This window comes from Pangasianodon hypophthalmus, chromosome 6 (genome assembly GCF_027358585.1).
Source record: "Pangasianodon hypophthalmus isolate fPanHyp1 chromosome 6, fPanHyp1.pri, whole genome shotgun sequence".
NCBI classification, from domain to species: Eukaryota; Metazoa; Chordata; class Actinopteri; order Siluriformes; family Pangasiidae; genus Pangasianodon; species Pangasianodon hypophthalmus.
Window position 1 is genome coordinate 18528376 of NC_069715.1, and position 26824 is coordinate 18555199.

Consider the following 26824-nt stretch of genomic DNA (forward strand, 5'->3'; position numbering starts at 1 on the left):
AAATATGAATCTCTTTCCTCAAAGCAGCATTAAATGAATTCCATTTTCTCCTTTCTTGCCAATGGAAACTTCTGTTCTTTTCTTAGATTTAAAGTTTCACTATTGAAAAAAACTGGTTTAAAGTGAACACAGACATCTACACACTGGAAAAAAAGCTTACTGAATTTACTTAATTCAAAAGCATACACTGGTTCCATGTGATCGAATTGAGTTACATTAACATAATTTGTTTTCGTACATCCATACATAAATATTTTTTCCGACCACACATTCCATTTTTTTCAGTGTAATTCAAGTTTATTGGACAATACCTGTACTGAGCACATGCCTATAAAACATAAATAATTCAGGTATTAATAGTATTTTTACATGTTTAGCATGTGAATTTGATTTATATTACATAAATATGTGCATTATTGTAGCACTCAGTTTTATTTTGCCTCGCTTTATTGTGTTTAGACAGTTTTAGTCTTAATTTTCATCTTCTGATGATATTTCGTCATGCCATATTCCTCAATTTTTGTCAATTTTACTCTAAATAAAATGGCACCTAATTTTAGTTGAAAATAACATTTTAGTTGACAAGAAAGTACAAAATTAAACCAAATATTTTAAGTATTAACTCAAATGTGGCACCGTTTACCAAATGTTTTGTTACAGAAATAGCATATTCACAATGTGTTAATTAACTCACTAAAAGTGCTTTAGTTTACTGGGTTTCATTCACTCAGCTCACGCAGGTCATTCCTGCTGATATCTATATTACTTCTTTATTCTTTATAAGTGCATTATTTGAAACAATAACATTCTTTCTAGATTTTTCTTCAAGAAACATTGTTAATGCATTGTTAATCTTTGTATGTTTAAATTAAAAACGAATAGTTATAGCCATGAACATTTTTGTCATTTCGTTTCGATGAGATTAACAATGCAGTTCAATCTAAAGACTTAACATGGTGTAATGTAGCTACTAAAGACAACGACCAGGAAGGTAAAACTAATTTTATCATACATTCCTTGTCTTTTGCAATTTACCACCAAACAATGACACCATAATCCAAGGAGAAAAATAATATTTTTATATTAAGATTTTTCTCCCCCCCATATAATCCTATTAAAAACTACTAAGACAGAGGTTGAGCCAATAATCTAAAAGGAAAGCGAAAGTATTAAGTTAAAATTTTCATTTTTATACGTTCTTTTTTTTTTATCTCAGTACAAAATAATATTTTTATATTAAGATTTTTCTCCCCCCCATATAATCCTATTAAAAACTACTAAGACAGAGGTTGAGCCAATAATCTAAAAGGAAAGCGTAAAGTATTAAGTTAAAATTTTCATTTTTATACGTCCTTTTTTTTTTATCTCAGTACAGTGGTCTACTCATTGATAATGCTTAGATAATCGATAATACCAAATGTACTGTAGCATATCCTATGAAAATATAAACATAAAAATAAGCATTAACTGCATTTAATTAATTATTATCAATAGTATCTTATTGCTATATTAATATAGCAATAAGATACTATTAATATAGCAATAAGATACTATTATCAATAGTATCTTATTGCTATATTAATATTTTGGTCATTCAGATTTCTAGTCCTAATTACCGTCCCTCAAGTAAATCCACTGATTAGACTATGGTACATAAATCCTATCTAACAAAGAACAGCACAATGCATGCTACAGTGCGATAAGTAGAAAAGGTGAGTAGAACCACCTCCACGTCTTTGTCCCCACCAATTTTCAAAACAAAGTGATGCCCATGTATTGCCGAAGCAAATAAATTACTGACCACTTTTCAATACAATTAAGCTTTTATTAAATATAATTTGCAAACAGGATACAGTAATTAGTATCAGAATTATTTTAACTGTCAGGTGTTTCCCTCTCGCGCCAAGCACCAATTGCAAAAGCGCTCAGCATGCTTAAACAACCGGAAGCGAGATTGGTTCCTGGTTATGTCTTTGTTTGTGTTGTCATGTGTGTTTTGGTTTTGGTTTCTGTCCTGTCTCTGCCCCCGTATTGTTATTGGATGTTTCCCCTCACGTGTCATAATCAATCTCAATTGTTCCCAATTTGCCCATGATTAGTTTGTATACTTATAGCCCCCCATGTGCCTTTGTGCTTCACACAGTATTGTTCAGTGTTTCACCGCCTGACTTAACCTAGCCGTTTTGTTCTGTGTGTTCGCTCCTGGTTTTTGACTTCTTTTACTGTTCATTCATTTTGTGCTTTTGAATTATCCTTGATATTGCTGTTTGTACACCGCCTGACCCTTGCCTGTTTTGAATTACATTTTAAACATTGTTTTGGATTTGTCTGCCTGCCTCTCTTAATAAATACGCCCTTTTATTGCACTTGCATCCGTCTCCACTCGCAATACGTAACAGAATACTGCGCCTACAACATGGATGAAGCAGGAAGGTGATCACCATGTTGGAGTTCAATTCAGTCCACTTCCCCCAGTGGACTTTCATGTATTCCCCAGACCTCTTTGATGGCTCTGAAGACCTTTTTAAAGGATTCCTGCTCTAGTGCCAATTATATTGCCTTCTGGTCACCACGGGAACCATGGACCTAGGAATCATGGCTGAGTTCATTTGTTTAATGAGGGTGATTTATGGGAAGGGGGACTGCTTTGATCTTGAAATTTTTTTGGAGAGGGCCAGACTGTCAGATGAACCCATTCGGCCGTTCACCAGCCACTATGAAGAGGAGAACGTGGCAGCCTCATCTCCAGAGCTCCAGCCCATGACCAACGAGGTGGTCTTGCCTGCCAAGCTCCTGCCAGAGGCCGACGGTACAGCCTCCCAAGTCTTGCTCATGCCCTAGGCCAACAGCGCGGCCTCTCAAGTCCTGCTCATGCCCAAGGCCGGCTGCGCGGCTTCCAATGACCTGCTAACGTGATGTTCATTCTTTGTAATGTCTTCTCGTTGTGTTCAATGTAGTGTGTGCACCAATGGAACTCAGATGGTGTTGTATTTTTCGAGTGGAACTTCCAGCAGATCTCATAATCCTGATGCCTTGGGAATGCAGTTTGCTGATCTTGGTCATTTTGAGATGCATTTTAACCACGCAAATCTGGATTCCACTCTCCCAACTTTCCACCAGTTTGTTGACTGCACTACACAGGAAAACAGAACACTAGACCTTTTGTATGCAAATGTTAAAAAAACATACTGAGCTACTACCCAACCCCTACTTGGTAGATCAGACCATAACCTTGTCTTGTTAACACATCACTTTGTTCCTGCGGTTCAAAGGCAGCCTGTCTCCACAAGGATGGTGAGTAGGTGTACCCAGGAGGCCAGTGTCACCCTGCAGGACTGCTTTCAAATATTTATCCATACAGATGTCAAGGTGTCACTGGGGAAGTGGACAATAAGTGAGAATGAGTTGCAGATACTGTAGGCTAGGCAGGCCTACAGCATGCACAAATTGGGTAAATTAATGTGATGAACCAAAATTATTGTCGTTAATTTTTAAACTGTAAAAGCACTGTCCCTAACTCAAAAAAGCAACTTTATAAAGCATATTTTTGAGTAACTATTTTTACTGCATTTAGACTTTCTTTAAAATATGTACCCACCCCCAAATTACCAAATGAAAAGACAATTAAATGGTTAGGACAACTACTTGATAACTACTGCAATTCTAAGAACGACTGGTAACTTGTTAATAGTTCAAATACAGTTTTACAAATTTATGTAATCATCTCATTATTATGAAGGTAATTTTAAAACGCATTGTTTTTTAAAACCCCATTTCATTATTATGAAGGTAATTTTAAAGTGTGTTGTTTTTTAAATCCCATCTCATTATTATGAAGGTAATTTTAGTGCATTAAAAAAACTCAAAGCTGACCAAAAATTTCTCGATTTTTATATTAATCTAGTCCTATTTCTTAAACTTTTTATAGTATTTATAGTAGCTGATAGTATTTTATAATATTCTCATTCGAAACGCTTTTTATAACATTAGTTTTATTTGTTCTAGAACACCCGCTTCTAGTCGGTTAGCCCATTAGCATCGCTAGCCCGTTAGCACAGCTACCACAAGTTTGTTTACGTTTCTCACCGATTATTTCTGTTACACTAAGAGTGTAAACGTGGATTAGGCAGAACAATTATGTTGCATTAAATGAAGCTAGTCCGCCCGCTTATAGCTACATACATCAGCCTCGTTTAACCGGTAGAGGAGGAGGCGTCGCAGTTATTCATAAGGATAATCTGACCATCGTACAGAAACTAGGACAAAACTTTAATTCATTTGAAGCACTTTATAGTAACGTAAGTGCAGTCGCTAATGATAAGTCATCACAGTCCCTTCCGTTAGTTATTATCTACAGATCCCCAGGACGTACTCTGAATTTCTTAGTGAATTTACAGATTTCCTATCAAACCTAGTTGTTTCTGTCGACCGAGCGTTAATTACTGGAGACTTTAACATTCATTTTGAGAATATAGGCAACCCGCTGAAGATAGCGTTTACATCCATACTTGACTCATTGGGAGTCAATCAGTGTGTTGTAGGATCCACACATAACGCAGGTCATACGTTAGACTTAATATTATCTTTTGGAGTTAATATAACCGATATAATGATAATCCCGCAGTCTGAGGCAATATCAGATCACAGTCTGATTTCGTTTTGTGTGCGTCACAGTAGCATTGTACACACAGAACCGCGCTACCGAATTAGCCGTACAATAACACCTGCGACCGCGCAGAGCTTTATTAATCACCTACCAGAATTATCCGCTAATATAGGGTCACCATCAGACCCTTTAGAACTCGAACAGGCGACAGAATTTTTAGAGTCAATGATTCCGCTGTACCTTAGATAATGTAGCCCCACTTAGAAGAAAAACAATTAAAGATAAGAAACTCGCTCCATGGTATAGTGACCACACCCGCTCTCTAAAACAGAACGCCCGAAATCTAGAGCGTAAATGGCACCAGACCAAACTCCTAGCATTTAAAATAGCATGGAAAGTCAGTATTTTAGCCTATAAAAAAGCTCTAAGGCAAGCTAGGTCCACTTACTTATCAACGCTTATAGAAAATAATAAAAGTAATCCTAAATTCTTATTTAACACCATAGCAGAATTAACTAGGAATAAGACATCGACAGAAATTTCCACAATAACAGCATACAAAAGTAACGATTTCATGAAATTCTTTGATAGCAAAATTAAAAACATTAGGCAGAAGATACAGGCCCAAAGTCCAAATTATACAATAGACTGGGAGGATAGACTAACCATAGATCAGAGCTTAGAAAGTTTTACTCCTCTTGAAGAGAATGATTTAATCTCACTCATCTCTTCTGCTAAATCATCAACCTGTCTATTAGATCCGGTACCAACACGTCTTCTTAAGCAAATAGTTGGAACCGTAACTGAACCCCTGCTTAAAATAGTTAACTCCTCACTGAGCAATGGGTACGTTCCAAAATCACTTAAATTAGCTGTTATTAAGCCACTAGTAAAGAAACCAGACCTTGACCCTAACGACTTAACTAACTATAGGCCGATTTCAAACCTTCCCTTTCTATCTAAAATACTAGAGAAGGTAGTAGCGCAGCTGCTAATTTCATATCTACAAAGTAATAATATCTATGAACTTTATCAGTCAGGTTTCAGGCCCCACCACAGCACAGAGACAGCATTAGTCAAAGTAGTCAATGACTTGCTATTAGCCTCTGATCGGGGTTGCATTAGTCTATTAATTTTACTTGACCTTAGCGCAGCGTTCAACACTATCGACCATAATATCCTTCTTCACAGACTGGAAAAGGTCGTAGGAATTAAGGGCTCAGCCCTCGACTGGTTTAGATCTTATTTAACTGATCGTTATCAGTTTGTAGATGTAAACGGTGACCACTTAGCACATTATCGAGTAGAATATGGTGTTCCGCAGGGTTCAGTCTTAGGCCCACTGCTTTTCACGTTATACATGCTCCCTTTAGGTAACATAATCCGTAAACATAATATTAGCTTCCATTGTTATGCTGATGACACACAGTTATACGTCTCAGCTAGGCCAGATGAGAATAGCCAGTTAAAGAAAGTTGAGGCATGTGCGATAGACATAAGAGACTGGATGCTAAGCAACTTTCTCCTGCTAAACTCAGAAAAAACAGAGGTTCTGGTACTGGGACCACAAGCCGCTAGAAGTAAGTTTTAAGATCACACTGTTACTTTAGATGGTCTCTCTGTTTCAAGTAGTCTAACAGTAAAAGATCTCGGTGTGATTATAGACTCTAATCTCTCATTTGAGGCGCATGTAGATAATGTAAGCAGGTTAGCATTTTTCCACCTCAGAAATATCGCTAAGATTAGAAATATACTTTCGCTAAGTGATGCTGAAAAACTAGTCCATGCATTTATCACGTCCAGATTAGATTACTGTAATGCTTTACTATCTGGATGTTCGTCTATATGTATAAATAAGCTTCAGATAGTTCAGAACGCAGCAGCGAGGGTCCTTACTAGGACTAGGAAGTATGAGCATATCACGCCAGTCTTATCTACATTACACTGGCTCCCAGTAAGATTCCGCATCGATTTTAAAATATTACTCTTAACCTATAAAGCATTAAACGGTCTCGCTCCGCAGTATTTAAGCGATATGTTAGTACCTTGCGTTCCGCCACGCCTACTTCGCTCTAAGGATGCAGGCTGTCTATCAGTACCACGCATTGCCAAAACCACGGCAGGGGGCAGAGCTTTCTCTTACCAAGCCCCAAAATTATGGAATAGCCTCCCAGTTAATGTACGTGAAGCAGACACGGTCTCAGTGTTTAAGTCGAGGTTGAAGACTTATTTATTTAACCTAGCATTTAGCGACTAGTGTTTTAGACAAAGGAGTAGATCTGGGGGACTCGTGGATGTTGAGTGTTATGGTGATCTGGTGTGTTTGGATGCTGTCTTCCTCACTCTCGTTAGTCACTCAGGTTTGTGACGGCAGAGTGACTGTATGCCTTAAGTATCAGGGATCTCTCACGTCTGTGTTTCCCCCTGGTTCTCCTTTTAGTTATGCTGTTATAGCTAGTCCTGCCGGAGTCCCCTGCACTCCTCATTAAGTTTTATCTCCACACGGTGACTGTGAATGTACCTAACCACTTTCCTTCTCTTTCTGCCGAGCTACACTCCTGAGCTGCCGGTGATCCAGACCCCCCTACGCTCTGGACCAGATGAGCATCACTCCTGAGCTGCTGGTAATCCAGACCTCCCCCCCTTCACTCTGGACCTGTCCACCGGCAATGCTTCACACTGCCACGAAGACGCTTCAGCTGTTTTCCATGGACTACACCAACACACATTGTACACACACACGCGCACTACAGTGTAAACCCATATGAGGATGGGTTCTCTGTTGAGTCTGGTTCCTCTCAAGGTTTCTTCCTATCACCATCTCAGGGAGTTTTTCCTTGCCACCGTCGCCCTGCTTGCTCATCAGAGACGTCACACACACACACACACACTTCACTTTACTTTTGTTTGTGTAAAGCTGCTTTGAGACAATGACCTTTGTAAAAAAAAGCGCTATACAAATAAAAATGAATTGAATTGAATTATAAAAATAAAACATAAAAAATAAATCCCTGTAACATTAGGAATTTCTTTCTTTCAAAGATAATGAAAGGAGAACCATACAGTATATTAACTTCAGTGGACCATTCATTGCTTGCTGGGAGCTTACAGTGGGCATTTTCTTACATTGTTTAGGTAAAATAACCACTTTAACTCAAACAGCCACATGCAGAATGGGCTTTTTGATGCGTTCAGCTCTGGCCTATGGAAATTCTATGATTATAGCGCCACATAGCAGTTTATAGTAGCAAATGAAATATCACAGAGCCAACTGTGGTGGCAGTAAGGCTATTCTGGATGAGTAACTACTGTATGATGATGATGATAATATTATTATTATTATTATTATTATTATTAATATTATTATCATCATCATCTTGAATACCATATGTCCTACAGTGAAAATTCTTTTTGCTGCTTATTCCTTGGATTCTCATGAAAAAAAGCCCCAAGAAAGCCCCGTCCACCTAATTTTTTTGCTAATTTGCATAATATGCAAAACCTTCTTTTCAGAACTTGTCCTAGGATTTTTGTCCTATCTTCACAACTACTGAGTGTGAGACTCAATAATGATCAAAAACGTGTTGATATTTGTAAACAATATGGCCGCCACACGTCAATCAATTCTAAAGAGGTGGAGCATAATTTACTCAAACAACTATAACTCATGACTTTTTGCATGGATTTGCACGAAACATGAAACACAAATTTTTCTCAAGAACTGTACGTCTGCTCGAGCTAAAACTTGGTACACTGCATCTCAGTGCTAATCTGCAAGTGAATCTCTGATGATGACCTGGTAAATTCAACAACATAGCCGCCATCGGCCACTCAGCTTTCAGCAGGCATTTGACAAGGTAAACATTGAGCCATTGTCACGAACCTTGAAATTATGTTCCCTCTAAGGACACCTTCTAAGGCAGTCCAAGGTATGGGGCATGGTCTGCATATGCATAATTTACTCAAAACTTTACTGACCCCTCAACAATTATCAAAAACATTTTGACATCTGAACACTATATGGCCACTGCATGTCAATCAGTTTTAATGAGATGGACCATAACTTACTCATACAGGTCTAACTTATGAGTTTTTGTATGGTTTTACACAGAATATATACTAAGGGGCAGAGCTAAGGTCGGATAACTGTTTCTCAAGAACCGTACATTTGATCGAGCTAAAACTTGGTATGGTAGGCTAAGTATGGTCCCTCTAAGGACCCCCAATAATTAATACCGTCTTATTCAACTGGGCCTCTGGGAGGCGCTATTCATGTTTTTGCACTTAAAAACAAGCATATCTATTGTAAAATAAGGGGTACAATGAAAGTTCCTTTTTCCCATGCTTTGTCTCCTTAGACTGTAAAATATTATATAGAGCTAAAATTTGGTATGGTGCATCATTATGCTGTAATTGGAATTTTATTGATGATGTAATTACTTAAAAACATGGCCTCCAATTAGATTTCAGAGGGCATTTGACAGGGCTAACAGTGAGCTAGCACTCTTGTAAGTTTGTATGGACTCACAACTATCTGCAATTTCACTCAAATTGGCCATTGGGGGCCCTATTCATTTTGCTTGCAAAAACAAGCATATCTCTTGGAAAATAAGAGTCACAGTTAAATTTCTTCTTAGTGCTGATTCCTTGGCTCAAACCATATAAATTTGCCATTTGAATCATTTAGCCCCACCCACTCCAATTTACAATAATTTGCATAATATGCCAAACTTCATGTGCTGTCCTCAACCTCAAGCTCCTTGTTTAAGCTGAAAGGCAGCTAAATTCTTCTCCAGTAACCACACTGACAAGTAGATTCCAGTATATCTACTGACTGAAGGTATTTGGAGTAGGATAAAACAACAATGCCATCTAAAGCTAATTTGTTGAAGATGTTTGAAGATAAAACAGAGAGAAGATAACTATGCTTCCACTAGCACATGTATATATAGTAATACAAATAGAAAAAGGACTCACATTGATGACATCATCAACTAAGAAAAAATAACATTACTTAAAATGCATATAGAACGTTGTCGGTAGGTGGCACCATCTATAGGACAATACACTCCCTATCTGGTATTCAGAGGATACCACTGTCCACATTTGGAAATCTGCTTATACACTAATCACTTATTAGTCTTTTGAGAAAACGTGCAAGACTACCTCATTGACAGGTCTGAGAAATAGTTTCTGTCCATCCCTTTCACTCACTCTCACTTGCACCTTGTGAACTCTCTCATCTTTGCTGGTATATACAGTGATAATCCCTAAAGTCCAGTCATTCCTCTTAATCTGTGAATCCTTCAGGAGCACAAGACTTCCTGGAACAAGTTTGGGTTGGCTAAACTGCCACTTACAAGGAGAGTGCAGATTACATATGCATTCTTATCAAAGTAGAAAAGTATTGTTTGTGCTACCTGTCCCAGAAGGTGCTGGCAAGACTCCGTACTCCGTGCCATTGCTGCTTGTACAAGTCAGAATCCTGGAAATCTCCAACTGTAAGAGGACAAGATCTACTTTCTGGGTAAGCAGGGTAGCTGGAGTGAGGATGAAAGGATCAAAAGTGTCATTTGACACAGACACTATTGGACCGTTGTTGACAACTGCAGTAACTTTGGCCAGGAAGGTAATAAGTACCTCATGAGTGAGCTTTCGAGAACCCATTTGCTGGAGCATAGAATCCAGGATTCTTCATGTCATGCCTATCATTATTTCCCAGACTCCTCCCAAGAGTAGGAAGAGTTGAATGTCCATGTATCATGTTCCATGAGAAAGTTCTCTAAAGCTCTTCCCAAGTTAGAAGGAGTTCTCAAGTTTTTGCAGGCTCCAATAAAATTTGTACCTCTATCAGAGTGGATGTGCTTGACTGGTCCCCTGACAGCCAGGAATCTCTTCAAAGCATCTATGAAGATAGAAGAGTCCATGGATTCTATGACCTCAATGTGGATGGCCCTGATGTTTAAACAGGTAAAAAGGCCAGCCCACCTCTTACTTTCAGCATGGCCTCCGCTGGTTCAACATGCAGATAGAGACATACACATCTAAGCCCACATAAGTAAATGGGGGAACCATGTTGATCCTGTCAGGAGGCAGATCTGCCATCTTTTGCACTTTAGATGGCACTCTAACCTTACAAGATATCACACACTTGAAAATGAGAATGGTTACGCACCACTTGACACCAATTATTCTATATCCAGTAGACCGTACAGCACCCTCTGTACAGTGCCAACCCTGATGTTGTGTCTGCTCATGAAAGTAATGTGGTAGGAGGGTACATACATGATGGCGTCCAGGTAAGATGACAGGACTTTTCTCATCATGTCCTAGATCTGCCCGGTTCAGATGACTTTTGACTCTCAGAAGGCCGTTTTGGTCAATGAAGTGGTCTGGAGTCCTTAATGAACTGCTCTTTGAGAGTCTGGTATTAGACCCTATGAGGAATCCTATGTCATCAGCATAGACTTCCTGTTGGACTGCATCGATAAAAACTGCTATACTCCGAGTGAGTACATCTATAGCCAGAGGTGAACTGCAATGGTGCCATTCCTTACATTGCTCTGAGGAGTCATTTTTAGTTTTCCTGAAACATAGAATGATATGGCTCAAACTTGCAACAGCTATAGTGAGAGATCTACAGCTCGAGAAACTTTTAAAGCACTGGGATCCCAGGTGCATAGAGACCACTGTGGACAGAGTTGTCCCCTGTGGCTGATTCTCTGAATCTTGTGCTGGTTCCACAAGTTCAAATGTCTCCTTAACCGAAGACTTATCTTCTGGCTGAGACAGAAACTTTCCTTCAACCAGATACGGACTGTGGATATAGGCTGCATCGCAATGTCTGCAGGATTATGTTCTGTATGCACACAACACCACTGCTCTGGGAGCGTGGTTCTTCTGGTCCTTTGAAGGTGATTATTAATATAGACATAAAACCTCCTTTTCTTATTGTAAATTCATCCAAGTTCAACTTTACTGTCAGTGTAGAAGGTGACTGCATCAAAGTTGATGTCTGTATTTCAGAAGTGATTATTTCAACCATGTTTACTGCCATAACTGGAGCACAAAGTTCTAGGTGGGGTATGGTGTCTTCTGGACATGGAAGTAACCTTGCTTTGCCTGAGAAATCATGTGTGGTAGTTTCCGTGTCCACAATCTTAAGATATGCAACAGCAGCTTCTGCCTTTTCTGAAGCATCAGAGAAAATGCAGAGATCTATGAACTTAGCTTCTGTTAGTGGCACAGGACAGTAAGATCTTGGAATCTGTAGATGTTGTCATTCTTGTAGAGAGTCTCTCCATGTCTGTCACAACTGGTTCTTTTCAGGGGGTATTGGAACATCCCAATCAGAGGAGTCTATGTTGATTTCTCTGAGAAGTGCCTTTCCCTGGATTGTCACAGGGACTATCAAACAAGTGGATCATACAGACTGTTCACAGTTGACAGCACTTCACATTCAGTGAATGGCCTTTTTTTTTGCTTGCACATGAAAGGTGAAGAAGTCTGAATATAAATCCCACAGTATGCCAAGGCTGCTCTGTACTGGAATGGGTTCAGAACCTAGGTCTAATTCACTGGTATGATCAGGTTGGAAAGCCTTCATGATCTCTTTGTTTTGTTCGAGGCTAGTTTGTGTAGCTTGAGGTTAGAGTAAGCAAATGAGTCCTGGAATGGCTTGGGGGAAAAAACTGTTACACAGTCTGGCCATGATGGCCTGAATGCTTCGGTACCTTTTGCCAGACGGCAGGAGGGTCAAGAGTTTGTGTGAGGGGTGTGTAGGGTCATTGACAATGCTGTTGGCTTTCTGGATGCAGCGTGTGGTGTAAATGTCTATGATGGAGGGAAGAGAGACCCTGATGATCTTCTCAGCTGCCCTCACTATCCGCTGCAGGGTCTTGCAATCCGAGACGATGCAATTTCCAAACTAGGCAGCTGCTCAGGATACTCTTGATTGACCCTCTGTAGAATATGGTGAGGATAGGGGGTGGGAGATGGGCTTTTCTCAGCCTTCGCAAAAAAGATGCTACTGGGCTTTCTTGGTTATGGAGCTGGTGTTGAGGGACCAAGTGGGGTTTTCCGCAGGGTGAACACCAAGGAATTTGGTGCTCTTGATGGTCTCCGCAGAGGATCCAGTTGCAGAGGGAGGTGTTCAGGCCCAGAAGGCTCAGCTTTCCAATCAGGCGCTGAGGAAAAATTGTGTTGAACTGAAGTCTATGAACAGCATTCGAACGTACGTGTCCTTTTTGTCCAGGTGGATGAGGGCCAGATGGAGTGTGGTGGTGGTGGTGTCGTCTGTTGAGCGGTTGGGACAATACGCGAATTGCAGGGAGTCCAGCATTTCATCATGATTGGTGTGAGTGCATGGGGACAATGGTGGTGGCCTTGAAGCACATTGGAACAACGGTGCTGCTCAGGGAGATTTTGAAGATGTCAGTAAAAACATCCGCCAGCTGGTCTGCACATCGTCTGAGCACTCTGCCAGGTTGTCTGGTCCAGCAGCCTTCTGTGGGTTAACTCTGTGTAGAGTTTTCCTCACATCAGCCTTGGTTAGATGCAGCACCTGCATGTTCATGCAACATTCTTTCTTCTTTATGTGGGTCATCTTCAGGTCAGACCACAAAACAGTGGAAAATTTGTTGTATGTTCACAGTGAAGACAATGACTCGCTTTGGAAATGAAGAAGGACACTAATGAGGATATTAAGATCTGATCCAGTTAGGAGAATTTATTTCAATCACAGACATTAATGTTGAGCACTTAAGTCAAAGACAACTCAGACTGGAGATGGCTTTATTGGATGGTACACAAGGTAAAATTGGATGGTAAAACAAGGTAAGTACCAGCATTGTTCCCCAGGTTCCAGTAGTGGGGCTCTTTCGACATGACCACTCTGGAATATTTTATCCATGAACTCAAAGATCCGAATTTCGGGCTTCTTTCTGAAGGTTCATCACAGTGAGCTGAGGCATTCTACAGCCTGTGATTGGTTGTTGGGGATATTGTTTAGAATCTCACTGCATTCGATCAGTGTTGGCAAAGAGAGAACAATGCTACCATAAATTGATTCAATCAGAACGTCACATGTTCGTCTGCCTTCTGTTTCTAATGTTCCAGCACATGTCTTGAGGGAGTATGGAGAGCTGTACCCTGTGACATTGAAGAGGTCAAAAAACTCTGACTGTACCAGAGACTTGCTGGTTACTCTGGTCATTTAATACATTGTATAACTGAACTGCTTCTTCTGAATGGCCAGCCGAATATACTTTGACAAGGCAGATTTTGAGGGATTAACATCCTGAAATGCCCTTTCCACAGATCTTGGTAAAAGCAGAAGACACTGTATTTTCTTCAGGGGTGTCAACTTTCTCCATGCCATGCCAACCTCTGCACCACTGGGTTGATGCCCTGGGGTGTGTAAAAGTAAGACAGACCCTCCTTTGCTGCTTGGAGTATCAGAAGTAGGTTTCCAAGCTCCAGTAACCTCTGGTTGTCCTTCTTTGAGATCTTTAGAACATTTTCTGACCTCTTAAACAAGGAGGTTATAGTCCTTGCTGTGGATTACTGATATGCACAGCCTTATCCTTTTGGTGTGATCTGTTGATTCAGTGCCTAACCATTTTACAAGCAAATCCATCTCCTCATTAGCTGAGAGATTAAGATCTCTGAGAGCTTTTATAAATATTGCTCTCCATGCTCTAGAATTCTCTAGATCATCATCTAGCAATGGATCACTAAACATATATCAGTGAGTGGTGCCACCATCACAAACACTGCAAAGACTCTGCACTGTCTGGGATGTTATTTGTGGTAACTTGAGTGAATGGACATCCCTCTGTCTCGCCTGGATGTGTTTATGTCTTCTTGCCTTCAAGATCAAGTGCTCTTGTGGTAGATTTAAAATCCTGCTGAAGGGGGCTACACTCTTTATACTCATTCCTTTGCTTGGTGTTGAATAGCAGTAGTTTGATCAAACTGGGGTACTGAACTAGCATGATGAGCACCATCAAGAAAAGGACCCTTAAGCATGGGCATGGTTATAGTAGTCTTGTGCTTTGTACCTTTGTAAGCACTTTTGGATCATCATATGGTAGTTCTATTTCGCTGAGGACATCTGCCATTCTCTTCTCAATACATAATGTACCCAATGATGCTTCTAAGTGTGCCTTTTCTAGGGCTTGCTCCACCTTGAGCTTCAGCACGAGCAAGCGCAGCAGCTATGGATGCTAATGAGCTGTGAGTCTGTCTAGCGGAGCATGATGCACTGGTTCTAATCTTCAGCAGACTTAGAGCCTAACTCTGACATTGCATTTGTTTGCTGAGGTTAGCTTAACTGTAGAATCACAAGCTCCCCACCATGAAGTTTCACTCTAAACATCTGTAGGTGGGCCAGCCAGAAAGTGTCATTTTACTGCTGTCCTCAAACTCAAGCATCTTGCTTACGTTGACAGGCAGCTAAACTCCTCTCCAACAACCACACTGACAAGGAGATTCCAGTATATGTTGATAGGTAGATGCAGTATGTCAACCTCTACTCAGCAAAATGAAATGACTAAATTACCCCACTTGGTGGCAGTATAGCTCATGTGTTTACACCCTGCCCAATAATTTCCACCTTGATATACTTTTTGGCTAATTTGCATAATTTGCAAACCCTACTTTTGTTAACCAAGCTGCTGTCAAGCAGCTCAGCAGATTGTGAAACTTGATAATTAAAAAAACATGTTGACATCTGAAAAAAGACGGCTACCACACATCAATCAATTCTAATGAGATGGAGCCTAATTTACTCAAAAAATCTATAACTCATGAGTGGTTACATGCATTTGCATATGTGCATGTACTGAACATGATTATGAGAATGTGGAAAAAGTAAATTTGGTATGATGCATCTATGTGCTAAAGTATAAGAGTTTTTTTTTTGATAATTACTTAACTTCTTGAAAAACATGGCCACCATTAGCCAGTTTTCAGCAGGCATTTGATGCAAAAACAAGCATATCTCTTGGAAAAGAAGGTATACAGTGAAAATTCTTTTATAGGGTATTATCTATTATTGGATTATTATTCATCATTGAATTATTTAAAAAACATGAGCTATCATAACAAAACTTGATAGGTATGTACATATATGGTCTCTTTATTGTTGTATGTATCTTAGCAAGAACTGGCCACTGGAATGTTATTTGCAAGGAATGCTTGAACCCTGCAGTTCGCCGCTTGAAGGAATTATTATTATTGTAATTATTATTATTATCCTCCACTAGAATTGTATAGAGAGCAAAGACCATAAGTCATAGAAACACCAAATTTGGAGTAAAAGGTGCTGTATGCACCCCAATACTCAGGCACAGAGAAGTGACCCACAAGTGACCCTCATCGTGGCACATAAGCACAAGAATTTACATTGTGGTTCATATTTTTTTAACTGTATGTTTTGCAAAGAAAATTATTTTCTTTTTCACTAATTCCTTGGGATCTTCAAAACAAAAAAGCCTTAATAACCATTTAGCTCATCTCACTCAAATTTATGATAATTAGCACAATATGTAAAATGTAGTGAACCTGTGAACTAGTCCTAGGATTATTGGCCTATCTTTACATTTGTGGTACCAAATTACTCAGAACTGTGTGAATCATAATAATTATCAAAAACATGTTGACATTTTTAAACAAAATTCTTAGAAGCCTCAAGAACCATTTCGCTCCACCCACTCAAATTTGTGTTAATTAGCATAACATGCAAAACCTAGTGAACGTCCTAGGACATACAAAATTGACTTTCGGTACATTTACCTCCACCCACTCAAATCTGTGACAGTTTGCATAACATGTGAAACCTACTTTTGCAAACTGGTCCTACGATTTTTGGCCTATCGTCAAAAAATGGTGAATGTTAACCTCAGTAATTATCAAAAACATTCTAACATTAAACAATATGGCCATGACATGCCAATCAATTATGAGGTGGAGCCTAATTTATTCAGAAAGCTTTGACTCATGATTGCTTGCATAAATTTGCACAACACCTGAAAGTTACAGGAAAATATTCTGAAGGTATTTGCAGTGTTTTGTGGTAATAGTTAAGAGGCTAAGTTCAAAAAAGCCATGCATTTCTCAGAAATCAAAAGTCCGATTGAGCTGAAATTTGGTGTGCTGAATTGTTCTGCTAATCTGTACCTGGAGTTTAATTTTCATTGGGCTCATAGCCACCTTCAGCCAATTAGCCTTCAACAACCTTTCACCCAATTTCAGACAGTTCATACTTATCAAGTTTTGTAAGCAATCATACATATGGTCATGTACAGAATTTTTACTGTTCTATGTAACATGAGCAAGAACTGGCCACTGGGGGCAATTTGCTGAAGGTTCTTGGACCATGATGATTGTCGTTGCGGTTATATTTTTTGTTGCTTCTACTGTTGTGCAGAGATATGTTAATGTAGTGGCTAATCTAGTGGCTAATCTAGTGGCAGTGACATAAACAAATCAGAGTTTGGCCAGAGGTAGCTACTTCTACACTACAGGATTACTTTGAGTGAACTCAACTCCTTCTATGCACAGTTTGTTCCAGTGAGGAAATTCACCCTTTGTCCGCAGCACACGTGAGGAAGATGCAAGAGTTAAGCCGCACAAAGCAGTGGGACCCGATAAAGTACGTGAGCAAGTGCTCAAAAACTGTGCAGATCAGCTGGCTGATGTCCTGACGAATATATTCATCTCCACAAGCCAAGCAGTCATCCCACAGTGCTTTAAGGCTACTACCATCATACTGGCGCCAAAGTAGTCTCAAGCCTTAATGACTACCACCCTGTAGCACTCACATCAATTATCAGGAAATGTTTTGAGCAGCTGGTCAGGAGTCACATCAGGACTATACTCCCCACCACACTGTCCCCTCTGCAGTTTGCATACTGCCCCAACCATTCCACAGAGGATTCAATCTCACAAGTTCTCCACCTGGCACTATCCCACCTTGACAAGAAAAACATACATCAGAATGCTATTCATAGACTTCAGTTTAGCATTCAACACAATCATCCCCCAGCGGCTGATTGAAAAGCTGGGCTTGCTAAGTTTCAGCACCTCGCTCTGTAAGTGGACCCTGGATATCCTCACTGGGAGACCCCAGTCAGTTCAGGTTCGAACCAAGATCTCCAACACCATCACCCTCAGCACTGGTGGCTGTGTGCTCAGCACACTGCTGTTCATGCTGCTGACCCACAACTGTGCTGCTCAATTCAGTTCAAATCACACTGTTCAGTTTGCTAATGACATCGCAGTGATAATCCTCATCAGAGACAGCAATGAGACATCGTACAGAGAGGAGGTGGAACAGCTCATAGTTTGGTGCAAGAACAGCAATCTGTCACTGAATGTCTACCCACGTACAGGACATTTTCTACTCAGACAGCTTCCGCAAGGCCTCTGGCATTGTGGACGGTCCCTCCCACAATCTATCTGCCCCTCTGCCATCCAACAGAAGGTTGGTGCCTCCACGTACATCGCCCTGGGATCTAACTAACACCCTCCTCCCCCTGTACTGATACTTAAAATCAATTATGCGGCATTTCAATTTAATCTGTCCAACTGTTACTTACTGATAACTTACTGCACTGGCTTACTGTTAACATCACACCAACACTTTGAATATGCAACTGGCAGTGCGACAGGGCGCGCTTCTGGGTTATGTCTTTATTTGCATCACCATGTGTGTTTTTGTTTTGATTCATGTCCTGTCTCCTCCCCTGTATTGTCATTGGTTGTCTCCAGAATGTGTCATGATTACTCTCACCTGTTTCTATTTACCCTCTTATTAGTTTGTGTATTTAAACCTCCTGTGTCTTTATTGTTCACGAAGTATTGTTCAGTGTTTGCCAGCTGATTTTGCCAAGCTGTTTGTTCTGTGTCTGATTTCCTAGTTCTTGATATTGTTTTGCTTTCTCATTTGCACTCTTGCACTACCTAGTTTACTCTGTTTGCACATCACCTGACCTTCGCCTTTTTTTTTTTTTGTGAACAATTATTTTATTGAGTAGTCAGTTCAGTATAGTACAAAGTACAACACAGTAATTTAGACTGTAGCCACACCCCCACCCACCAACCCACCAGGTAGACTTATACTGTGCTGAGGAAAGTACAAGACATTGCAGTGGAGAAAAGTACAAAGTGTAATATGTAATCACAAGAAAAATAGAAAATATACATAAATACCAAATAAACTGTACATCAAAAAGAAGAAACAAAAGATTTAACAATATCAAAAGTAGCACTCCAGGTCTTCAAAGTTTTTGTCTTTGCTCCGTGAATGCGAGAATTCCATAGAAATTCCATAGAAACAATGTCGAACAAAGATAAGCCCCATACACGTCTGGTCATTAAATGGGGAGGAACCCAGAGACTGACTAACATTTTCTTTGCAGCAGTAAGAGCAGCTAAAAGCAGGTTTCTCTGTTGCCATTTCCGAAAAGTTATTTAAGAAGAAAAGATTAAATATAAATTGCATAAATTGCAATTTGGGGAAGGTGACACATGCATATAGAAGCGTTTTAGAGGACAGATAGAGTCTATGTAGTAATTTCCAATGGATCATCTGATGATTTGGGTTTTTTGAGGACGATGTAATTGTCTCCCAAATTTGATCAGAAAATAAAGTTTTTATGTCACCACTGATATCTTTAGACCAGATAGTTGTTATGGATAATGGATTGTATGAGTTTTTGAGGAGAAAAGAGTAAATAACTGAAGCAGAAATAACAGAATTATCAGTGGGGAGAACTACTTTTCGCAAGGGATGTAAAGGCAACTGTGCATCCCAGGGAACTCCATATGCGCGAAGCGCTGACCTAATGCGAAGATACATGAAAAAAGAGGTTCCCGGTAGATTAAAAAGGGCCTTAATATCTCAAAATGATTTCAAGCCTTTGTCATCATAAATATCACCAAAGTAATTTACTTTACATTTAATCCATTGTGGACAGTAAAATGGGTTTTTACCTGATAGAAAATTATTATTGAGGAACAAAGGTGAATGACGATGGCACCTCAAGTTTGGCTCTATCTTTCTGGTCACCATTCTCCACGTAGAGATGAAATGTGTTATGATAGGGCCAAAGCGAAGTTTACATTGTCTAAGTGAGACACCAGCAAAAACCAAATGCTCTATATTGTGAGGAGAAACAAGAGATTCCTCAATAGCCCACCATGAGGTTGACACATTTGGTTTAAACCAGGCTGACAGTGCATGGAGAGTAAAGGAGTCAGCGCATAATTTAAAATTTGGAAAGCACCAGCCCCCATCTGATCTGCTACGCTGTAAAGTAGATAATTTAATTCGGGGGCGTTTACCATTCCAAATATAATGAGAGATTACTGAATCAAATTTTTTCCAATAGCCAGCAGGTGGGGGTAAAGGAATCATAGAGGAATAGCAATTTACACGAGGAAGGATGTTCATTTTAACAACAGATATTCTTGCATGGAAAGAAGTAGAAAGATGTGTCCAATTTGCCAGATCTGAGGTGACTCTAGCCAAGTTTTTATTCAATTTTTTTGAGACAATATCCTGCAGGTACGGATAGATATCTACCCCTAAGTATGTGAAGGAATGCACCCCCGGAATAAAACCAGGAAATGTTGCAGATCCAACACAAAAATTGAGAGGGAGCAGATATGACTTTGTCCAATTAATTTTGTACCCTGATAGATTACTAAACTGATTAAAAAAATATAAAATGTGGGGGACTGATAGAACTGGATTGTCTAAAAATAGCAATATGTCATCTGCAAATAAAGATATATGATGTGAAGTGTTCCTAACCGATATAGGAAGTATAAGTTCTGACTGACGTACAGCTTGAGCAAGAGGTTCTAGACACAAAGCAAACAGTAAAGGTGAAAGAGGACAACCCTGGTGGATGCCTCTTTCAATTGGAAATGATTGTGAACTTATCTGACCAATAAGAATGGAGGCTGAGGGATTAGCATAGAGGATTTTAATCATATTTATAAAGTTAGAGCTAAAACCTAGGTGATCTAGCACTGTCCACAAATAGTCCCACTCCAAATGGTCAAATGCTTTCATTGCATCTAAAGAGAGTATAGCAGAGGGAGAAATCAATTGTTCAGATGAGGAGATTATGTGAAGTAGTCTTCGCAGATTATCTGAAGCAGAGCGAGATTTAATAAACCCTGTTTGATCATGATTAACAAGTTTAGTCATAAAGCCTTCTAGGCTGCAGGCTAAAACGTTTGCATAAATTTTAACATCTGTACCAATCAGAGAAAGTGGACGGTAACTAGAACATAAAGTAGAGTCTTTATCTTTTTTTAACAGAAGAGATATAATGGCCATGTTCATATTTTGTGGAAAGGATGCTTGATCAATCGAATATTGCATCATATCTAACATAAGTGGCCCCAAATCGGACCTGAAGGTCAAGTAGAACTCAACTGGTATGCCATCTAGGCCTGGGGATTTCCCCTTGCTCATAACTTTAATCGATGATTCTAATTCAATAAGTGATAAAGGTCTAGCTAAAGACTCAGAGTCTGATTCTGACAGATGTGGAAGATTAAGAGTAGATAAAAAAAGAAGTGTAGGATGTGGGTTCACATTTAGAGTTGGAGCTATATAGTTTCACAATAGAAGGAATGAAAAGTGTCGTTTATGCTCTTCTGGTCAGTCAGAACCTCACCGGTTTGAGATTTCACTGCTGTAATATTAGCAAATTTTTCACTATTACGTAGTCTTAGAGCCAGTAAATGGCTAGGTCTGCTACCGTGAAAATAATAATTTTGTCTGGATCTTTGAATAAGAAATTTGGCTCTGTCTCTATATAATAAATTAAGTTATTTCCTAACAGTATAAATTTTAACTGCCGTACAATCAGAAAAAGTGTACCTTCGCCTTTTTTTGACATTGACCCTGATTCACATTTTGGATTTGTCTGCCTGCCTCGCTAAAACTCTTTTGACTTCAATGGCATCCATCTATACTCACAGTTTGTGACAGATTACTTCACCGACACCATGGATGCAGCAGGAAGGCGAGAGGGGCGTAATGCCAGGATGACCATACCAGCATTTGACTCGGTACATCCACCCTCAGTGGACTCCTCTATATCCCCCTCAACCCTTTGACGACTTTGAGGTTTATCGAGAAAGTTACTTGCTGCAATGCCAAGTATATTTTGAGACCCTGGTGGACCCCAAGCCTGAACAGAAGCAGTGGCTTGAGTTCTTGTTGTCCCAGCTCACTGGCCCAGCCCACCCGTGTGGCCAAGTTTGTATGCCTCCTGAGAGAGGTGTTCGGGTGGCCCGAGTTTAAACCCAACCTGTCGGCCAAACCCATTCGGCCATTTGCTGTCTACTAAGAGGAGAGGTAGGCTTCCGACAGGGCATCCTCCACAGCTGAGCTCCAGCCAGATGCCGACAGGGCGGCCTCTCCTGCAGAGCTCTCTCCAGAGATCAACAGAGCTGCCTCCACAGCCAACCTCCAGCCAGAGGCTGACAAGGCAGTCTCCCATGCAGAGCTCCCTCGAGAGGCCAACAGGGTGGCCTCCACAGCAAAGCTCAGAGCTTGCAACATAGGCCAACAGGGCAGCCTCCACAGCCGAGCTCCAGCCAGAGACCAACGTGGTGCCCTCCCCTGCAGAGCTCCCTCCAGAGGCCAAAAGGGCGGCTTCCCACACCATGCTCCTGCATGAGGCTGATGGTGGGGCCTCCCATGTCCTGCTCAAGCCTGAGGCTGGCGGGATGGCCTCCCAAGTCCTGCTCCTGCTACAGGCTAACAGCACAGACTACCACAACCTGCTCACACTTGAGGATGACAGCATAGCCTCCCAAGACCCACTCGCACCTGAGGCCGCCAGAGAGGCCACCCAAGACCCACTCATGCCTGAGGCCGACAAGGCGGCCTCCCAAGTCCGACTGCTGCCTGAGGCCAACGACGCGGCCTCCCAAGTTCTGCGCCTGCCAGAAGCTGATGAGGCGCCCCCCAAGTCCTGCTCCTCCCAGAGGCCGACGAGGCAGCCACCCACAACCAGCTACTGCCAGAGGCTGACATGGCAGCCTCCCATGGCTTGTTCCTGCCAGAGGCCAATGGTGCAGCCTCCCACGCCATGCTCACGCCAGGCAGATCTGTCGGGTATTTCCCCCTTGTAGTGCGCCTAAGCAACTGGCAGCAGGACAGCACACTCTTCCCGTATTATGTCTTTCTTTACAACGCCATGTGTGTTTTTGTTTTGATTCATGCCGTGTCCTCCCCTGAATTGTCACTGTTCATCTCCCAAATGTGTCATGATTAGTCTCACCTTTTTACCTTTACCCTTTAATTAGTTTGTGTATTTAAAGCCCCCGTGTGTCTTTGTGGTTCATGAAGTAATGTTCAGTGTTTGCTGCCTGACTTTGCTGAGCCGTTTGTTCTGTGTTCTTATTTTCTGGTTCTTGTTGGTTATTGGATTTGTCTGCCTGTCTCTAATAAAACTTTTTTCCTGCAATGGCATCTGTCTCCACTCACAGTTTGTGAAGGATGGACATTGCAGTATTTTTTTTGTGCTACCTGCCTGATATGCAGGGAAACAGTCACCGTTTTAAAGGAATATAATCTCAAACATCATTGCTCAACTAAACACGGAGAACAGCATGAGAAGTACCAGGGAGACAAGGGAAAAACAAGCCAAGAGAGAGGGCTAAAGTCTCAGCAATGTCTTATACAAAAAGAAGGATGCTGAAAGTTGAAGCAAGTTTTGTGGTGAGTGAGTTGATCACCAAAACAGGAAAGCCATTCACCGAAGGGCAGTTTTTGAAGGATTGCATGTTGCAAGTTGCTGATATTCTATGTTCAGAAATGAAGAGCTTGTTCAACAATATCTCTCTCTTGGCAAAAACAGAGGCGGAGGAGATTAGTGCGTTATCAAGTGACATTTATAATTAGTTATGTTAAAAAACTTAAGAGTTTTCACTGCATACTCTGTGGCACTTGAGAAAACCAACAATGTTCAGCTAGCCATTTTCCTAAGGGGTATTACTGACCAATTCGAAGTGACAGAAGAGTTGCTGAGACTGTGTCCAATGCACGACTGTATCACAGCCAAGGCAGCTGTGCGGCACAATTGAGTGTGCTGGTTTGCCACGGAACAGACTGGTAGACATTATCACTGATGGAGCCCCATCCATGACAGGCAAAAACAAAATGGACTGGTAACGCTGGTACAAAGAACGTTAGAGCAGGAAAATGCATGCAAAATGATTAAGATCTTTGATTAAGTAGGTCTGTTTTAGGATTATGACTATTTTAAATGAGAGCAGCACCTTCCTCAGTGGACTGGAAAACATCCTTACCTAAAACGCCAGATCTGCACACAAAAAAGCAGACTAATTAACTATAAAGGCCTCACTGTTTTCAGATCATAACCTGCTCTAAACTATATTGCCATGCTGCACTGGGATAACTGTATATTACAGCACCGGATATTGCCTTGGTTAATATACACACCTCTACACATCTCACCTCTCACCTGTTACCTCTGAAGGCCAAGGCATATATATAATAGAGTAACTTCAATGTTTGGCACCCTGGCACCCAGTGTACAGCTAACTACAGCTGCTGGTGCCCCTCAAGGCCTAGCTAATTTCATGTGTCGTAGAATAGATTCTCCTACAACCTGAGTATTTTTAACAGTCTTGTCAAGTCATCACTCATTCATCCTGCTGTGAGGACTCTAATGCTGGACTTGGGGTACACTAACTCTGCCTAACAATTAGCAATACAAAGACTATACTGCTTTGTCTGTTGCAAGTCCTCTCTCACCTATGCATTCCTCTAAATCTACAATCTTCTCCATCAGAATGCCTACTAGTCAACATTTCTCAGAAATAAAACTATTACTAATAATGGAAGAAGAGCATCCAGCACTCAACACATCTTCAATGTTCCAACATGTTGTCTATGCTGAAACATTGAAGACATTATTTACATTTGTCACCTGATAAGGATTTTGAGCAGATCTAATGTGAATAGTCTCTGTTTGCTGTCTTAATGCAAAAAAAACATTCTTTGAAAAAAATGTTGTGACAAGGAAAAATGGAAAAAAAATACAGCAGCTGTTGGGCTGAAATGATTAGTCAACATTATTGACAACATACAACAAAAAAATTTTTCACAAATATTTTTGTTGCCGAACAGTCATTTTTATCTCATAAATCCTAATGTAAAGTCTGAGACAATATCGTGGTTTGACCATTGGAGCACTGTAGTGCAAGACCATAATGCAGCCTGCCCGGTTGCAGCCCACTAGAAGAACACACAGCAGAAGATACAGCAAAGTGTGTGAAAGTTTTACAAGATTTAAAAAAAAATACTGTCTTGTATAACACTTGCAAGATGGAACTGGTTTTACAATATGCACGTTGGAACATTTTCAGAGCATGAGAGGAAGCAGTTAAAGTCTTGTGTTTATTGTAAAATTAAGGAATTCCAAGAGTGAAGCTTGTGAAAATTAATAAATAAATAAATGTTAAAGGAATAGTTTATCCAAAAATAAAAGCTCTGTTTTTCATTAACAGAATCCATTTTTCTTTTCAAATGAAGACCATTAATGCTGCTGGATTTTTCAAAAGATGCAGGGATTTCCTTGTTTTTATTTATTAGTTAGAATAAACTTAACACAACCTTTCAACCCACTGCAGAAGTTGAATAACTGATTAAAATCTACTGATTTATCATTGTATTAATAGTTGATTAGTCAATTAATTGTTCTAATAATCATTAGATTAGTCTATTATCAAAAATGATCTTTAGTTGCAGCCCTAAGGAGCTGTATAAAAAAAAGATACAGAAGGCTATACAGAAAGACTGCAGATATTCTTAAAAGTGAAAAATGTGAACCTTTGGAGAAGTGTGAGAATCTACAGACAAACAGATTTGAAAACAAGAACTACATATTGGTATGGATTCAGTTACACACTGTGGGAAAAGCAGTTTTAATACTGCAATATCAAACATCTGAAAGTAAAGAAATGAATATATGAAAGATGAACAAGCTTATACATAGAACCCCCCAAAGCAAGTTCTCCATTCAAGTACCTGTTGAGAAAAATGCTGCTGACGTCATCATGAGTGATGGGTGGCTTCTTGGAACTGGCAGCCATACGGAGTGGTCTAAGGAAATTGTTGACAAGGATGTGGAGCTGCTGGACGTACTCAGCCTCGGCTTCCAGCATGCTAAATACCACCTGGTTTCTCTTCCTCATGCTTTCAGCATGTGGTGAGCGAATGTAATCCTGGATAATGGTTTTCCACTTCCTCCGACACATCCAACCACGCAAGAAACTCTGTACCTGAACAGGTTTTTAAGGCAGTCTAACATCATTAGAGTTTGGAGTACACTATCACATGTAGCTGTTGTCTTATTTAATTTGATTAAATAATTTTGGTCTGTATGTTCTCTGCCAGGGGTGATGAGAATCACCTGGATATTTTCTTCTTTCTGTTAGACAAGACCTTCAAAAAAGTCACTTCCGTCATAAGGTCATTGTTTTTCTTATCGTGGCTTCATAAGGACCTCATGTGCACCATGGAAGCATCTGCATAACAGATTGTGACTAGGGGTGGGGACACGTCCCCCAAAGCTGGCGACTTCTAGGACAAGTTTGACAGGCCACAGTTTAACTTCTGTTGACTGTGGTTCTCCCTGGTGGAGCTGAACAGTCCACTAGATCAGGTAGTGCTGGCAAACAAATGGCCTCAGTCTCTGCTGTATACATACTCTACCACTAATTCTGTCCACTGTCCATTGTAGGAAATGCAGTCCTGTTTGGCTGTCCAGTGCTGCTCTCACTAGTAAACAGGACACCGTTACAGCTTCCTCCCCAAAAACTTTTCTTGTCCCAAATAGATGGAATGAAGAGCAGGTGAGGACTTTTACTCAAGAGTATTTCTTGAATGCAAGAGAACCTAGCCTTTGTGCCCTCAAATGGAAACTGTTCTGCAAATGGAGTACACTCTATTATCTGGATCAACTGCACTGCCTCATTCCTACTAGTCTTCCTACAGGGACTCCTAGACAGCAAATACTCCCCATTAACATTGATAGTCTATGTCGTAATATTGCAGTACATCATAGCACCATGGATGGTGTCTTGATAGGGGCTTTTCTACTACAGTCCCCAAGGAAACAACATGGAATCTCACCATTGTACGGAATTTCCTTAAGA

General features: G+C 40.4%; 1 protein-coding gene across 6 annotated transcripts in view; it reads right to left on the reverse strand.

Moving 5' to 3' along the window:
* The window catches only part of rasgrf1 (Ras protein specific guanine nucleotide releasing factor 1), a 243423-nt gene that overhangs the window by 117268 nt on the left and 99331 nt on the right, over window positions 1–26824 (reverse strand). For 4 of the 6 annotated variants that reach the window (XM_053234818.1, XM_026932720.3, XM_034305503.2 and 1 more), the window contains one exon: window positions 25695–25948. The exons of the other annotated variants lie outside the window; for them this stretch is intronic. In XM_053234818.1, coding sequence (XP_053090793.1) covers window positions 25695–25948 — 254 coding nt within the window. The remainder of the gene's footprint in view (window positions 1–25694; window positions 25949–26824) is intronic. 6 annotated transcript variants of the gene reach the window in all.